Source organism: Martes martes (genome assembly GCF_963455335.1).
Source record: "Martes martes genome assembly, chromosome: 3".
NCBI lineage: Eukaryota > Metazoa > Chordata > Mammalia > Carnivora > Mustelidae > Martes > Martes martes.
Window position 1 is genome coordinate 133,903,549 of NC_137890.1, and position 18,003 is coordinate 133,921,551.

Below are 18,003 nucleotides of genomic sequence, written 5' to 3' on the forward strand. Positions count from 1 at the left end.
GTAATATAATTATATTTTTACATTTGCATTATACTTAATATCTATAACATATATAGTTGTATAAATCTTACTATAACAATCATATTAATTATCACATATTAAAATGTCTGCTTGATAGTATTTCTGAAGATTTGTATAAAGCAGAATGGTTTTCTCAGCACTATCCCTATAATCAATGATGAGTTCCTAAGCTCTTTCTAAAGGCTTCCCTCAGTCTAGACATGGCATTATATCAAAGTTTAATTCATCAAAACTAGTTATGTCGGAAACAGATGAGTTGATCTGTACACACAGTCTCGAAGTCTGCTTAATTCACAAGTATGTTTCAGAATATCGTACAGAAGCCCCGAACTGCATGTTTTCTGAACAGATCTCCCCTAATACAGTTTCTCTTGGCAGAGCTGTTGATGAATTTGGGTGAGAATGAGATCAAACAAGATTGTGCTTTCCTTCTAACACCTGCAGTGTGTGTCTGCTGTTGCCCACATGAATCCATAAACCTTAATAGATACTTAGATCCAGAGTGGGAGTGGGGACATCAAGAAATCCTCCAAGTGGATATGTCTTTGACAGAATAAGATCAAGGAGTAAAGGTCAGGATTCTCCTTGGATTATGAAGAGTATACATCATTTTCTTACTTTACTAAATGTGTACTCTCCCACTCACTGGGGAAGACAGAAGCAAATAAAACCTAGCTAATATAGTAAAAGGCTGTAAATAAAGAAAACAGAAAAAAATATAGAAGCCTAAAATGAGAAAACTGAAGGTTTTCAAGTAAAATATTTAATGTATAATTTCTTTATTGCCAGTGTTTGATGAGGAGGAATTTAGCATATTTTCCCTTCCATTTTATTTTTGCTTATTTTTCCAGTTTCTGATTTATATCAATATAATCTTAAATTTTATTCTCAATTTACAAAGAATTTTATTCCTTAATTTATGTACTATAAAAGTAATATATCTTATGGGTAATTGTTGACATTTACAATTAAAAATCAGTTTACAATACTTACTTAAATTTAACTTTTTTTTTTTTTTTAAACTAGGGTCATTACCAGTTCTTTTAGTTTGATTGCATGTAGGGTTAAGGTTGGGCCGGGGTAATATGATAGACTGAGGGAAATACTTGGAAGTTGTGGAAATTGCAAAAGGATGATGAAAATGAGTGTCTATTGGATTTAAACTAGACAAGGAAAGAAGTGAACCCAAGAGTTGGTTGATAGATTATGAGAAAGTGGTGAAGTAAATGAATTGGAATTCTTGAAGAGATCAAAGAATTACAATGGGAAATGCTGCCTACAGAGAAATCATGAATATGTTCTGAAGGTCTTTTCTAGTACCTACAGCAAAGCCTTTTTTGGAGGTGTTTTTTTAGATGTATTATCAAATCAATGAGCCCACTCTCTAGCCTTGTGTTTCAAAAACATACAATTTATAGATTTCCATTGGAGCTGAGCACTGTCTATTTGATGCTCATCAAAATTCCTCCTTGCTACTACAGGTGAAGGAAAGGTTCACGTGCACAGTCAGTAGCTAAATTTCCAGTAGCTATTGTACTTTAATATGGTGTAGTTCTGTTGGGATAAAGAAAGATAGTCTCTTATTCCTATTTTATGGGTGTTTGACATTGATTAAGAAAAGTTCCTGGAAAAAGCGCAGTATTGGTTGCACTACTCCTAGAGCTTTTCCTGTCTTTATCTACAGTGCTTTCGTTGTGGGGACTCCGAAGAGTGCAGTCCCCCAGAATGCAGTGTGTCACTTGCAGGCATTCTGCCTCTACCTGATCCCCTGCACTAGTGTTCTTAGAGTTGACTTATTATTGCCACCTGGTTGAGGAATAAGCCCTTCACTCCAAAAGCCCAAGTCATACACATAGTTGCTAAAAGCTGTCTTTTTGAGCCAGGCTGGATAAAACTACTCATAGGATGTCTAGGTCACCAATTAGGTCTTACCATTCTGTACCATTGGCCTTGAAATTAAAAAGAAATTTCCTCAGAATCTGCACTTGATTGAATGTCAGTTCCAGACTTTTGTTGTATGGACTTTCCAATTTTCTATTTCCTTTTGTCCCCATGTGTCTTCCACTGTGAGGTTGAGGCTTATCTATTTCTATCCACACCCTTTGTTATTATACTGAATTATGTCTATTTAACGGCTTTATTGAGATAATTCACATACTATGAATTCCTCCCTTTTAAAGTGTACAATTCAGTGTTTTATAGTATATTCACAATATAGTCACATTATGTAATAATCACAAATTTTAGAATAATTTCATCTTCCTCAAAAGAAATCCTGTACTCATTGGCAATTGCTTTCCATTCCCTCCACCTCCTAGTCCCCAACAACCACTAATTTACTTTCTGTCTCTGTGGATTTACCTATTCTGAACATTTTTTATAAATGAAATCATACAATATGTGGTCTTTGTGTCTGGCTTGTTTCACTTAGCATGTTTTCAAGGTTCATCCGTGCAGCAGTAATTCATTTCTTTTTAACTGCTAAATAATTTTCCATTATATGTACATACTACATTTTGGTTATTCATTCATTAATTGATAAACATCTGAGTTGTTTCCACTTTGGGGATATTGTGAATAATCCTATGATGGCCATTCATGCGTAAGTTTTACTGTGGGCATAAGTTTTTATTTCTCTTTGCATTATGTTTTCCCTTTCCATGTTAACCTTAATATTCCTGAGCCTAATTGTTCTAATAATTTAATGTCTGCTTGTTTAGGGATTATTTTAAAGTGTTCTATAAAAGCAGAGTGAGCTACTGCCCTTGCTTTACCTTTCTTCAGTCTCATACTGACTTGAGTCTCTTTGCCCTGCCATGTGCTAGTACAGGCAGCTCTAGAGCCCCTTTCCTTCTTCTTCTTCTTCTTCTTTTTTTGTATTAACATATAATGTATTATTTGCCCCAGGGGTACACGTCTGTGAATCATCAGGCTTACACATTTCACAGCACTCACCATGGCAGCTACCCTCCCCAATGTCCATAACCCAGCCACCCTATCCCTACTCCTCCCACCCCCCAGCAACCTTCAGTTGGTTTTGTGATATTAAGAGTCTCTTATGGTTTGTCGCCCTCCCGATCCCACCTTGTTTCATTTTTTCCTTCGCTACCCCCCGCAACCTCCCGCCCTGCCTCTCAAATTCCTCAGAGCAGAGAGATCATATGTTAATTGTCTTTCTTTGATTGACTTATTTCGCTCAGCATAATACCCTCTAGTTCCATCCACGTCGTCGCAAATGGCAAGATTTCATTTCTTTTGATGGCTGCATAGTATTCCATTGCATATATATACCACTTCTTCTTTATCCATTCATCTTTTGATGGATATCTAGGTTCTTTCCATAGTTTGGCTATTGTGGACATTGGTGCTATAAACATTCGGGTGCACATGCCCCTTCGGATCACTACATTTGTATCTTTAGGGTAAATACCCAGTAGTGAGATTGCTGGGTCGTAGGTAGCTCTAGAGCCCTTTCTTACAAAGCAGCTCCTCAGTGGTTGGCAACCATGAGCCAGAGGTACTTTAAAGGATAATTCTAAAGTAATCCTTCCACAACAAAAATATCACGGAAGCTTATGTACAAAAAATTGCGTCTTAACCTCCTCCAACCTCATTCCGTCATGCCCGCCCTACCTCAGGCACAGGAGTTTTTCCAAAAAGTTGTTCATGTAACATTCTCACCTAAATTTTCACCTCAAACTAAGAGAGGCTTTATTGTTTTATTTGTGACTTCTAAGATTTGTGTCTTCTGTGTAAGACAAAATGAGGTAAAAATCAGTCAGTTACTCTTACCTGTAATGGTTTAATAGTTTAATAATGCTAGCTGCTGTTCTCTGAGCAGCTGTGTAGAATGTGTGGATCACTGGATTGCTTTACATGCAATATCCTATTTATGCTCCTCCACATCTCCACAAAGCAGGCACTCTAAGCACATTTTGCAGTTGCAGTGGCTAACCATTAAAGTGGTAAGATCATTCACCTGCACAGGAAGGGGTAGAAGCAACATTCAAATCCAAGTATATCTGACTTGAAAGTCTTTCTTCCACTATCACTCCAAAGCCCTTCTAATAATTATATCTTTATTTCTTTGATTTGAGCCCAACAGGAAAATGGGCCCTTATTAAAAGGCATGGACATTCGTTAGTTCTTTATACATTTACTGTGTATGGTTTGGATCAGCTCCCTGTCTTAAGAGTAAAGCCTTGATAGTGTATGAAGGAAGAGATTATGAGATCCCTTATGCCTGAAAATGGGCACAGAGTGTACCACGATGAGAAAATGTGCATTTAGTTCACTGCCATATCCTCAATATCCGGAACTTCATAAGTCCTGTATAAATACTAATGGCTGACTGTACGAGAGAATTTCGGGAGACAGGGTGTGTCCACTTACAATACTGCCTCGCTGTCTCCACCTCTTCTAGAATACTTTGGGCATCCATTGGGGGCTCCCTCCCTTCTTTTTTCTCCCCTTCCCTTTCTGAGCTACACTTTCACTGTGGGTTCCCTCAAGCCCCATGGCTTTGAAAACTATCTACTTGGTGATCATAATTCTGGTGTCCTCCCTCCCCCACGCCGACACCAGCAACAAGTCCTGTCTACACTGTTTTCTTCCCCTTCTCTCCATGTGCACAGCTACTCTCTGAGTTTTAGTCATGTCGCCTCTCACTGTAGTCACTTAAGTCATGTCCCTGCTTTCATACTTGCTCTCTTACATACTTGTCCACAGTCCACAAAACAACCAGTGGGACATTTAAAAATGGTAATTATCTCCCATTTCTACCTCCCACTTCTATCACTGTAACCATACTTAAAACCCAAACTTCCTTTCATAACATAGAAAAGCTTATATCATCTGACCCATGCTTACCCCTGCCACCATAGTTCTCTCCACTCACTACACTGTAGCCAGGCTGACTATCTTGCTGGTTCTTCCATACACCAACTTCACTTTTGCCTCAGGACCTTTGCTCCTGCTCTTGACTCTGCCAAAATATCTCTGTACCGGGGTCTTTGGATGGCTGGCTTCTTTGTACATGTAGGCCCTAGTTCAAATGTCATACCTAGAGAAATGCCTTCCCTGGCCATATTTTATCACATTGGCTTCTTTTCTTTCTTTTTTTCTTTAATGTATTTTTTTAAATAATTTTTTTATTTTTTATTAACATATAATGTATTAATGTATTATTAGCCCCAGGGGTACAGGTCTGTGAATCACCAGGTTTATACGCTTCACAGCACTCACCATAGCATATACCCTCCCCAGCGTCCATAACCCAACCACCCTCTCCCTACCTCTCTCCCCCCAGCAACCCTCAGTTTGTTTTGTGAGATTAAGAGTCTCTTATGATTTGTCTCCCTCCTGATCTCATCTTGTTTCATTTTTTCCTTCCCTACCCCCTAAGCTCCCCACATTGCCTCTCAAATTCCTCGTATCAGGGAGATCATTGATAATTGTCTTTCTCTGATTGACTTATTTCACTCAGCATAATACCCTCTAGTTCCATCCATGTCATTGCAAAAGGCAAGATTTCATTTCTTTTGATGGCTGCATAGTATTCCATTTTTTATATATACCACATCTTCTTTATCCATTCATCTGTTGATGGACATCTAGGCTCTTTCCATAGTTTGGCTATTGTGGACACGGCTTCTATAAACTTCTATAAACATTTGGGTGCACATGCCCCTTCAGATCACTACATTTGTATCTTTAGGGTAAATACCCAGTATTTACCCTAGTGCAATACCCAGTGCAATTGCTGGGTGGTAGGGTAGCTCTATTTTCAACTTTTTAAGGAGCCTCCATGCTATCTTCCAGAGTGGCTACACCAGCTTGCATTCCCACCAACAGTGTAAGAGGGTTCCCCTTTCTCTACATCCTTGCCAATATCTGTCATTTCCTGACTTATTAATTTTAGCCATTCTAACTGGTGTGAGGGGTTATCTCATTTTGATTTTGATTTGTATTTCCCTGATGACATTGGCTTATTTTCTTTAGGACATTTATCATTATTTGAAAATACCTTGTTTATTTATTTATTTGTCCTCCATCCCCAATTTCCACCCATACCTACACATAAAGATCCATAAAATTAATGATCTTGTTTATCATGCTCTTATCATTATATTCATTCCCTGTCCCATAAGAGGTTATCAATGAGTATTTGAGGGAGAATATATGAAAATATAATAAATAAATGAATGCACATTGCCTGAGACTGGGCCTGAATGTATGTGAATATGTCTCTACTAATTAACCTATCTACTGGGTCACTCTCTAATGTTCTATTGTTGAATTTCTTCCTAAACAGAATATTTCTATTACTTGGAGGGATCTAAAGATGCTCTCCTTTGTGGTTTGAGCACGGATTCAGGGTAAGTAATATTTGTTTTTAGTCAAAAGGCTACCAAAACGGGAATGCATATCCAATCAGTTTTTTAAAATCAGAATCTTTGATTTTATATTGTTTTCATATATTTTGTGGCATTATTCTGTCCCACAGTGAGCCCACACTTTAAGACATTTATGGTTAATGTACACTTCTGAAACCAAAACTTGGAGGTAGTGCTTGAAATGAAACATACAAGTCATATAAATCTTAAGAGAGTAGAAAAGTCACTTCTGGAAAACCCCACCAAAAGTTGGCTGGATAGTTTCAAGTCTTTCTTCTTTCTGGAAAGAAGAGTGACAAAACCAACATCCTGTTCCCAAATTCTACCCTTTTTCCAGTCAAGAATGACTCATAGATGACTGAATGCAATGACACTTCGGTCACTCTAAAAGGAACTCATGGACTTGGATACAGATATTTTAAGAATCTCTTACCTATGCGAAATACCCATCTCACGGTGTCCGCTATACACCGACTTCATTTCTGAAGGCAGAGCCTTTGTTCTTGGTCTCCCTCTGACCAGATATTTCTTCACCAGGCTCTGTGTATACAGGGAACATTAAACAAATAAGGTTGCTGCTCCTAGACACAGCTCAGAACGCTCTTCAATGGCATCATGGATACCAATCCACCAATTTTAGAAAAATATCATAAAGCTACAAATCTTTATGAACTTACACAATTTCTCTATTTAGGCTATTTTTATTCTAATTAACTCCAAGAATAATTTGGGTTCCCCAGTTTTGGTGGAGGCCTATTTATCAATATTTATAGTGGAAGAACTATTATTTGGCATCTGGTGGAAGTGTCCAATTTTTAATGATGATGCTAATAGCAGATGCCATTTATTAAGTGCTTTGTATAAACAGGAACTAGGCTGGGTAATGTGCATATATCACCTTTTTAAAACTTAACAACAATCTTCACTTTTTGAGGTAGGTGTTACCTCTTCTCACAGAAAGAGCGAACTGCGCCTTGGAGAAGTTCAGTAATTCGACGAAGTCACCAACTCGTAAATCATAGGGATAGGATTCAAACCCAGTTCTTCCTGCTTCCAAATAATGTGTTCTTAATTGTTATTCAATATTGTCCCCCTAGAAGAGGAATCTGGAGTATCTAACTCTTCTGTAGTACTCTTTAACTTGTGTCCTGGAAACTTCTAACTTGCGATGTTCTTTTTCATATGTAGCCAGTGTCCAGAAGGGTACAGGTGTGTGAAAGCTGGCAGAAACCCTGATTATGGCTACACGAGCTTTGATACTTTCAGTTGGGCCTTCTTGGCGTTGTTTAGGCTAATGACCCAGGATTACTGGGAAAACCTTTACCAACAGGTGAGTGACAAGAGAAACATTCATTGCATTTTTGAATGGCATAAAAAACTGGTGAATGTTCCTTGCTGGACTTTATGTGAGATGTTTTATTCAAATCAGAAAGGACAAAACTGTATTATCTTATCACTAAAATTAGATGTGTTTTACTTCCAGCACTGTTAGAGTGGGTAATTCTTAAAATCATAAATTATTGTCTTATCCTTTCTTGGATTATTTGATCTCTAGTTCCCTTTCCCCCTTTCAGAATATAGCATCCCCTGGAGTCCTAGGTAAATAGCAGGAAGTACACTGTCATGGGCTCTTATAGCTTCTCCTGTCCATGCTGGTTTCTCTGCACATGCTGGCCTGCTTGAATGCCCAAAAACCAGGCTCTCCTAGATTCATCATGCTTTAGTTTTTTAATTCCCAGGTACAGTTGTTATGAATTAAATTGTATCCCCTCCCATTCATACGATAAAGTCCTAACTCTGTGTGCCTTAGAATGACTATTTTTGGAGAAGAGATAACTAAATTGAAATGAGGCATTTGGGTGGGTCCTAATCCAATCTGACATGTCCTTATAAGAAGAGGAGATTAGGACCTGAGAGACACCAGAAATGTGCCCACACCCAGAAGAAAGACTGCTTCAGGACTCAGAAGGCAGCCATCTGCCAGACAAGGAGAGAAACCTCAGGAGAAATCCAGCCCACCGACAGGTTGATACTCCATCCTCTAGGACTGCAACAAATAACATTTCTGTTGTGTCAGCCCCCCAGTCTGTGGTAGTTTGTTATGGTAACCCTACAAACCAATACAAGAATTGAAGACTCTATTCACTTCTCTAAATGTTCCTGTTCCCCCCAATAAACAAACAAACAAACAAATAAATAAATGTTCCTGTCCCAATTCAATTGCTCCTTCCTCTAGACCTCCATGCTCTTTGAATATCCCCCAGCTTATCCATCACTTATCCTGTAATTGTTAGTTCACGTGGCCGTCTCCTCCAGCTTGGGTGTGATCCTTCTGGGCCTATGGGCTGCGTCTTTTCACTTATGTTTTCTTAGCACCCAATCCCAAGAGGAAGGAGGTGAAAATGGTTATTCTCTATTATAAATAAAAATGAATCACTTTTCTCAGAATTGCCAGGTTCTTCTTTTGGCCTGTTCTTTGTTTACTTCATTTCTGATAATATTATAAATGAATATAGAAATTCTGTAAGAATATACTTCAGAGGAAAAAAGGAATACAGACAACTTTGAGTATATGAAAAGATACTCAGTTTTACTCAAAATGAAAGACGTGCCAATTAAAGCTAGAATGACCTCTAATTTTTTACCGCTTAGAATGGTGGAGATCAAAAGAGAGACGCTGTCTGGCTGAGCTGTGGGGAGGCAGAATTTCTCACACATTGCTGGGAACCACTGCAGAGTGCAACATGGAGCTCCTATGGAAATGAAAATGAATATACCCATTAACCTAACAGTCCCACTACTAAAAACTTAGCAAAGAGGAGAAATCGTAACAACAATAACTGATAGAAAAGGGAAATGAAGAGGCATCAGAGATAGGAGATACTTTTCATGTAACAGCTTTTCATAACATTTGAATGTTTTTGGCCATATACTGCATTCAAAAATTTTTAATACATGTTAATGAAAAGTAAATGTAAGAGTAGATGAGCAGATAAGATCATTCAGTAAAGCTGTCTACTTGGTGTGAACATAATACATCATTATTAATATTTCCTGGTAGAGAGAGAATTTGATCAGTAAAAGAGAATATAGATATCATTTAGTCCTCTAATTTGACAATGAGCAGAGCAGTTAGTTTTTGAGTAATTTTCAGACTGTGGGTAAACAAAAAAGTTAGGATTATTAGTCTTAAAATAATAAAGAATCATACCTAATTTTAATATACGTTTAATAGGTTGCTACATCCTTTGAAGTGTGCATTTTAATACTGATTGTTTTCCTTAGAGATATAATTCTATTCCTCCATATTTTTTATAACATGAGATTATACCAAACTGCCCCACCTTCTCCATGCCTAATATGCCATTCAAGTTGAAATAATTTACCAAAGATCTTTGTGTTCCTAAAATAATGATTTCCATTTTTCCCTAGACATTGCGTGCTGCTGGGAAAACCTACATGATCTTCTTTGTTGTGGTGATCTTTCTGGGCTCCTTTTATCTAATAAACTTGATTCTTGCCGTGGTTGCCATGGCCTATGAAGAACAGAACCAGGCAAACATCGAAGAAGCGAAGCAAAAGGAGTTAGAATTTCAACAGATGTTAGATCGTCTTAAAAAAGAGCAAGAAGAAGCTGAGGTATTATTATTTGGTTTAAAATTCTATAAGTCCAAGTCCAAAGGGGAGGAGCAGAGGCTCTGTGACCTTCCCTAGGGAGATTTCCTCACTGGATTTTTAAATATAAACAGAATTTTCATTCTGCAGTGGTCAAAGGAACCAATTTTGGATTGAGTTAAAATCAGCATGTGCCCCATTGTACCTTTCCCCCTAATCAGCTCACTCCAGCACAGAGAATGTTCTAGGCCATTCCTCCTAAACCTTTTATCCATGATGCCTCAGTATGTATAGCATCATGCCAAGTCCCAAAACAGATATGATGTGTTTCACCAGAGTAACAATTGCATACAAAAGTTCAGGGAAAATTATTTAAATGTTTATGTTAACAGATACTCTATGGGGTAGAAACCAAAATGTGCATCGATTTTTGTTAATGTGGCAGGAACTTTTAAGATAAAAAACACAAGATGTTAAGCAACTCTATACTTATGGCTGTGGCCACTTTAGGCTAAGGCACAAATTCTTGAGGATTCTTCCTTATTCCCCTCTCCAGAGGAGCACTTCAGTGGAAAAGTTTGCAAAGGTTTATACTAAGAGAACACATATTTAATATTCTGCAAGAGTTTAAAATTTATTTGATGGTTCAACCTAGTTAAATATCTTCAAAGTATCTAACTTATTAGGGGGAAGGTAGTAATGTGTAATGCAGAAAGGTGTTCAGTGCACTATTTGATAGTATTAAAAATCAGAAAACATTTAAATTTTTAAAAATTAAAAAATGGCTAATAGAATTATGGTATTTTTGTGTCTCAGAGTATAATTCAGCCCTAAAATTATGTGTTTTAAGAGTATTATAACAGTGAAAAGTATTAATATAATAATGTATTAAGTAGTAGGATACAAACTTGAGTATAATAAGGATACAATTTAAATATTATATATAAAGGTTGGAAGAAATATTAACACCAATTATTTCCAGGATGCAAGGCTCTGAGTGATTTTTATTTTTTATTCACAGTGTCCTTATTATCCAAATTTTTACAAGGATTGTTTTAATATTAAAAACTTAATCTTTTTAATAAAGGGTTAACACTAGATAATCCCAGAAATTTTCTAGGAAACCCTTAGAAGTCTCTCATTTTCTTGAGTTGAATTTATAATCATTCATTTTCATTTTCAAACAATTCAATCTGTATTGAACTGAGTGCCTGACTATTGATAATACTGAGTTAACTACCCGAACAAGATGTACACATTTTCTTATTGTATGGCTTATGTGAGTTTTATGTTCCAAAATTACCTAGTAAAACCTTCATATATAATATTTTATATTATTTTTTAAATTTCTTTTATTAACATATAATGTATTATTTGATTCAGGGCATATATACTACTTTAAATTGTTTTACTATAAATATAGCAATAGTGTGTAATAGCTTCATTCCAAAGGAAAATGGGACTTTATTGCAAGGCAAGAGAAGCAATAAACAGATGCTCGGTAAGCGATCTGGTCATAGTGCTAAGAAAACGGCATCACTTTCTGTACAAGGAACATGATTATATGCATAGTGTAATAACATTCATGGCAGAGAGGTGCCACATCATTCCATAGACTTTGGAAATGACTTACTGTATGTGTGGACTCTTGGTCCAACAGGCAATTGCAATTGCAGCAGCTGAGTACACAAGTATTGGGAGAAGCAGAATGATGGGCTTCTCTGAGAGTTCCTCCGAAACATCCAAACTGAGCTCTAAAAGTGCTAAAGAAAGAAGAAACAGAAGAAAGAAAAGGAATCAAAAGAAGCTCTCCAGTGGGGAAGAAAAGGGAGACAATGAGAAGTTGTCCAAATCGGAATCAGAGGAGAGCATCAGGAGACAAAGTTTCCACCTTGGTGTTGAAGGTCATAGACGAGCACGTGAAAAGAGACTGACTACCCCTAATCAGGTACACTTGCACCTATCAAATGCATCTCTTCAGGGGTAGGATTACAGAGCAAGACGTTTTATTTTGAAGTACAAGATCTCGGGAAAGGAGAGTGAATGATTGCATCGGTATGTTTTTAGGTAAAAACGTAGTGATTGTTGGACATTTATGGAAAGAACGTAGATGTCCATAGTTTTCCACTGAAGTCTGACCATTTTTGAAGGAGCTTATAGTTTCAGCATTATCACATGATCTTCTCTGATAAACAGATTTTCAAAACAAAGTATTCCTGAGAACTGTTGTGGAAGTGGAAAAATTATTTACACTATATATTTTACATTTTTATCTAGTCCGTATTTCATAATGCCTCATTGTTTAAAAACTAATCTTAGATCAGTTTCTCTACTTTTCTTCACCACCACTACTTATAGTGGTGAAGTCACCTACGCTGGAAAAGTTTGGAGACACCTTGATGGCTTCCACCCACAACTACTTCAGCTACTAACATCTAGTCGCACAATCTTTATTTCTGCTTATGTAAAACTTCTCTTCCCTTTTTTCCTCTCTTTCCATGGAAACCTTCATATCTTAGGTTTCCCTGCCTATGAAACTCCAAGAAGAACAATTACTTCTTTTATTCTTCTAAACGTTTCCCAGTGTTCTATCACACAACCTTCCCAAATCATTTTTCTAAAACAAAGCTGTCCCTTGACTCAACTTTAAGAAGCAAGACAAAACCCCCCAAACCCAGCTGTATTGAATAACCCCTCTCTACAGAACAAGACCCACATCTTCTCCATGTTGTGGACTGGCTTCCTCCTCATTTCCCCTCTTTCTCTGCCTTCACCTACCCTCAGTCCACCATGATCGTTCACTCTTACCTACATGCCCTGTACCTTTATTACTTAGCACATGGGGTGATCTCTAAGTGGGGTGATTTTCTTCTTTGTTTTCCTCCTGCTGTGGTAGCATCCATTCTTCATTCATTAGCTCAGATGCCACTCATCCCACACGTTTGCCTCTGCCCTCTCCACTTCTCCAGGCTGCTCTTTGGTGCCCACTCAGAATTACTATCCTCATTGATGTCTACATTTAAAATTTCTACTACTTAAGTGTGTAAGACGCTGCCAGCTAGACACTAAAAGATAAAGTCCCTGCCTTCAAAGATTTCATAATTTAGCTAGGGAGGCTGAACTTGAATACATGTGATGTCAGTAAAAGGAAATAGGACAAGAGCAATCCAGGCCAGTTTTAAGGCAGAGTCTCTGTTATACTCACTTTCCATTATTCAGAGTGCCCGCCACTTTATTGTTTACATAAGAAGCACTAACGTGTATTGAATTAGGTACTTCCAGAGATTCCGTTTGGTTTATGGACACGGTTTATCCCGGCCATGAGTCAAACAGATACAGCTTTACCCCCTCTTTGGTGTCGGGCACTCTCTCAAGTTCTAGAGTTTTATGACTTTGTAAACACACGGACACTAAACGGTCTTTCTCAACATACCTTGACTGCGCTTCCAGTATGTACAGTGGAGATGCAAGCAGTGGAAGGCAAGGAAGCATACAGCGTGGTCTTTGGCCTCGAGAGAGTTTCAATTACTTATGAACTTAGGGACTGACATGTGAAAAGCTAAACAACAGGTATTAATACCAAATGCTAGGGCGCCTGGGTGGCTCAGTCGGTTGGGCGTCTGCCTTCAGCTCAGGTCATGATCTCAGGGTCCTGGGATCAAGTCCCACATCGGGCTCCCTGCTCAGCGGGGAGTCTGCTTCTCCCTCTGACCCTCTCCCCTCTTGTGCTCTCTCTCTCTCACTCGTTCTCTCAAATAAGTGAAAAAATCTTTTTAAAAATGCCAAATGCTTTTTATAAGTAATATGTTCCTCGTAGCAAGTTGAATGGGATAGAAACAATGGAGAGGTCACTGTAGACCAGGGTAGGAGACACCTCTGTGGCAATAAATAATTTACCTGGTCCTGAAAGGATGGATTCACCCCATCTTTTCATCCCTGATTTGGAAAAATTTGTCTTGCTGCCGAATTCCTTCGTTTTTAAATACGTTCCTTTTAAACCCGCACAGGGCCACCAGGCCTAAGCCCAGTGGTGTCGGTGGCGGCTCTTCTTAGGAACTTCAGCACATAAACATCACCTTTTCTCTTTTCTGCAGTCGCCGCTCAGCGTTCGAGGCTCCTTGTTTTCTGGAAGGCGCAGCAGCCGAACAAGCCTTTTCAGTTTCAAGGGTCGAGGGAAAGATATGGGATCCGAGACTGAATTTGCCGATGATGAGCATAGCATTTTCGGAGACAGCGAAAGCAGGAGGGGCTCGCTGTTTGTGCCCCACAGAGCTCGGGAGCGGCGGGGCAGCAACATCAGCCAAGCCAGTAGGTCCCCCCCAGTGCTGCCAGTGAAAGGGAAGATGCACAGTGCTGTGGACTGCAACGGTGTGGTCTCCCTGGTGGATGGACCCTCAGCCCTCATGCTCCCCAATGGACAGCTCCTGCCAGAGGTGATAATAGATAAGGCAACTTCTGATGACAGCGTAAGGACGTTTTAAATAGCTCAGGCATGGCTCGGCCCTTATTCTTGCATCAGTCAGTCTCTGCTAGAGGGGCCTTCTCTGGTCCTGTGAATGGCTCTGCATTTTGCAACACTTCTACTGTAGAAATCCACCTTTTTAACTCATTCATGTAATCCTCATCCCATATGCTGTAGACGTCTAATGCAAAGATATTTAAAACTCCATTTTTGAACAAAAAGGAATTTATCTGTTGAAATTCTATTTGACTATTATAAGCCATCCCTTTAGAAAGCAATGTATAAAAGATATATACATATATATCAGCACAGGAAATACATGGCTAATGCTGATCTGATTAGTTGATAATAGGTCCCATTCCTGTAAGGAAGTTTGGATTAATTGCCACCTCCTGCTATCTTTTTCGAGATACTGTTTATTCCTTGTGCAAGGAATCTTGAGTTTTAAAAATAGTAATAATAACAGCAAGCCTGTATATAGTATTTACAATGGCCCTACAAGGTGATATATTATTATCCTTGTTTTACAAAGGGGGAAACCAAGGCCAGGAGAACTAGAGCAGCTTGTGCTCTTAACCCACCACACTTTTGCTCTTTCTCTAGTGTGTGGTAGGCTTCTTAACTTGGAAATAATTTAAAATAGTTATGCTTTTCCCCCACACATAAATGAAAATTACTGTTTTCATTAAAAAAAAAAAACAACAACCCTCTTTTGTCTGAAGTCTATAAATAAGAATATAATATCCAAACTACATACATTAATACAAACATATACACCTAATAGCAAAAACAAAACAGCTGGTCCAAAGCAACAATTTCAAGAGTTTAGGAGTAATTGAGTGGTTAGGAAAAAAGTCCGATAAGACTTGAAAGAGCTCTTTCCGGTTTCTGGAGTTCCTAGGTTACCTCTTCAGATCACTCACCGAGTTATATTGCATGACTAAATATCAGCAGGGGTTTTGACTAACCTAACAACAACCTTTGAACTCACGCTACTTTGCTACTTATTCATACATTCATATTTTCAGACAATACGGTATTTTTAGTGAGAATAAAGTTCCATCAAAGTCATGGCCACAAACATTTCACTTAGAGTGAATGCATGTGCTTTTAGGTAACGTGTGACCTCTGTGCTTGCATGATACAGCTTGGACCTTTCTGCCAAGATATTTTTCATTATCTAGTGAGCATGTTAAATTTCTATTGAATCAGATCTTTGCTGTGTTTTTCTTTTCAATGATGTATTCCCTGTGAAATACATAATTTATATCAAATTTGGGCATTGTTTCATATCTTTTAATAAAATATTTTTATTTAAGACTTTACTTTTACCATAGGAAAAATCAGTATTACCATAAATCCTGAAACAAACTACAAAACTAGGAGGAGTTAGTAGATACTCTAAGAGTTAGTAGATACTCGAGGATTCAACAGAAATGCAATGAACATAATAGTGTGGCAAAATGTACAGTTTAGATGAAAAAATTGCATGACAAATAATATGACCTTGACAACTAACACATGTGTACATGAAAAAGAATTTGTTATTCCCATTTGACTTGGAGAAAAATTGCCTTTTCTGGAAAGTCAGTAAATTAGAGATTGGATCCAATAGCCACCTACAGATATATGTGCATGTATGTCTGTGCATATATACATACAGACAGACACACATGCATATATTTATGCCCGTGTGTCCATGTTTTTATATACACACATATATAACTGTATCTAAACAACTATACAACTTTAAAATTATAGAACTATATTTATATGGTTGTAGGGTGGTGTGTGTGTATGTTTATACATACACACAGACCACACAGACCACACCTAAGCAGACATGTATGTGATACATACGGAGTTGTATACTTGTTTGTGTGTATATGTGTGTGAGTGGTGTGTGTGTATGTGTATTATTGGTCTGCACTGAACCAGTGTAGTGTTTTAACTTTGAAATAGTTGCCAAGATTTAAAAACAAGACATTTTCACATAAAAATGAGTGTACATGGTAAGACTGAGCTCATAGTCCTGCATGGCAACAATCCTTTAGAGCGGAATAGTGGTCACCTCTTTTAGGTGGAGCTTACATTCTCCATTTTGCTACAGTTCCCATCAGTCTCCATTGTCCTTTTCAAATGGAGTCGTTTATCATCATACACTCAGAGCAATTCATGAGGCAACCCTTAGCATCACCGCCATTAATGCTGTTACCTCAGCAAAGAATAATTACAGAAATTTATCAGAGAATACCGAGGTTCTGCCCCTTGAACACACATCACTGCAACACAAGTCTAGCTGTTTTCATGTAAGATTCTTACATGGTAAAACGATCTAAATAAATTCAAGACCCAGAAAGATAGATGATGAAAGTGATTGTAACAATAAAAGCAACTTGTTTTATTTTTTATTTTCCTAAGCATTAATTCTTTTAATCCTCAAAGCAAGAATATGAGACAAGTAGTATGATTATCCCCATTTTACCAGTGATGGAACTAAGACAGGAGTTAAGTAACTCTCCAATGATAACATGTTCAATAAGTAGTAGAGCTATGATTCCAACCCAGCAACCTAGTCTCTACCTTAATTTAATCACCACAGCTACCTAAGCAAGATTTTATTCTATGCCTATAATTTATTAGAGTTCTATTCTTAAAACTTTAATTCATCATCTTTTTTCTTTCAGGGTACAACCAATCAAATACACAAGAAAAGACGTTCCAGTTCTTACCTTCTTTCTGAAGATATGTTGAATGATCCCAATCTGAGACAAAGAGCAATGAGTAGAGTAAGCGTATTAACAAACACTGTAGAAGGTATGTAATAATACCCTCTTACCCGTACAGATTTTTAAACAGAATTTAGATAAATCCTGGTCAGCCTTAAATAGGTATATGAAGTTCTTAGAAAGAATTCAAAGAATAAAAATTGGTTATAAACAATAGTAAAGATAACCAATGGATACTAATGAAATGGCCTTTATGTGCTCAAAAAAATTCATAAAGTGTTTTGTGATTAGAGACATTAGGTGATAGGACCTTTCAAAGATAAATAGCTTAATGGTAATTAATGAAATCAAGGTTAACCTGAGGCTGGGTGGTTCTCACTATATAGTCTTAGAAACTTAAAATAGTCTCTCTGAATTTATCTCTCTCTAATATGCAAAAAATAATATGTACTTCCAGATGTCTATAAATTGCTTCCCCTGAGCACATTAAGTAAAATTCTAAAATGGTAATAAGTGATGTAACATCTGTTCAGAATATGATGAAAAAGCACTAGAGAAAGCAATTTAGAGAACATAATGGGTGTAATAGTGGTTAGACCCTGAGATACACTGAGAAGAGAGTTAAGGGTGGTAACTCTTAAAATGTACTGGCCCCTGCTCTCCCCCTACAATATGCCCCAGGTCCCACCTTATCCACTGGTAGCCAGCTCATACCCACACATACCATGATGGTCTCAGACAAAGCTTCCACCCACCTTCTAAACTTAATGGTGAGAGATAA

The 18,003-nt window shown here is 37.7% G+C and overlaps 1 protein-coding gene across 3 annotated transcripts in view; it reads left to right on the forward strand.

Annotated features, from left to right (window-relative positions):
* SCN9A (sodium voltage-gated channel alpha subunit 9) overlaps positions 1 to 18,003 on the forward strand; it is a gene marked incomplete at both ends in the record, with an annotated part of 99,157 nt that overhangs the window by 10,310 nt on the left and 70,844 nt on the right. For all 3 annotated transcript variants that reach the window (XM_080798011.1, XM_080798010.1, XM_080798009.1), the window contains 6 exons: positions 6,335 to 6,398; positions 7,605 to 7,746; positions 9,849 to 10,055; positions 11,692 to 11,979; positions 14,126 to 14,497; positions 17,181 to 17,310. In XM_080798011.1, the coding sequence (XP_080654137.1) occupies positions 6,335 to 6,398; positions 7,605 to 7,746; positions 9,849 to 10,055; positions 11,692 to 11,979; positions 14,126 to 14,497; positions 17,181 to 17,310 (1,203 nt within the window). The remainder of the gene's footprint in view (positions 1 to 6,334; positions 6,399 to 7,604; positions 7,747 to 9,848; positions 10,056 to 11,691; positions 11,980 to 14,125; positions 14,498 to 17,180; positions 17,311 to 18,003) is intronic.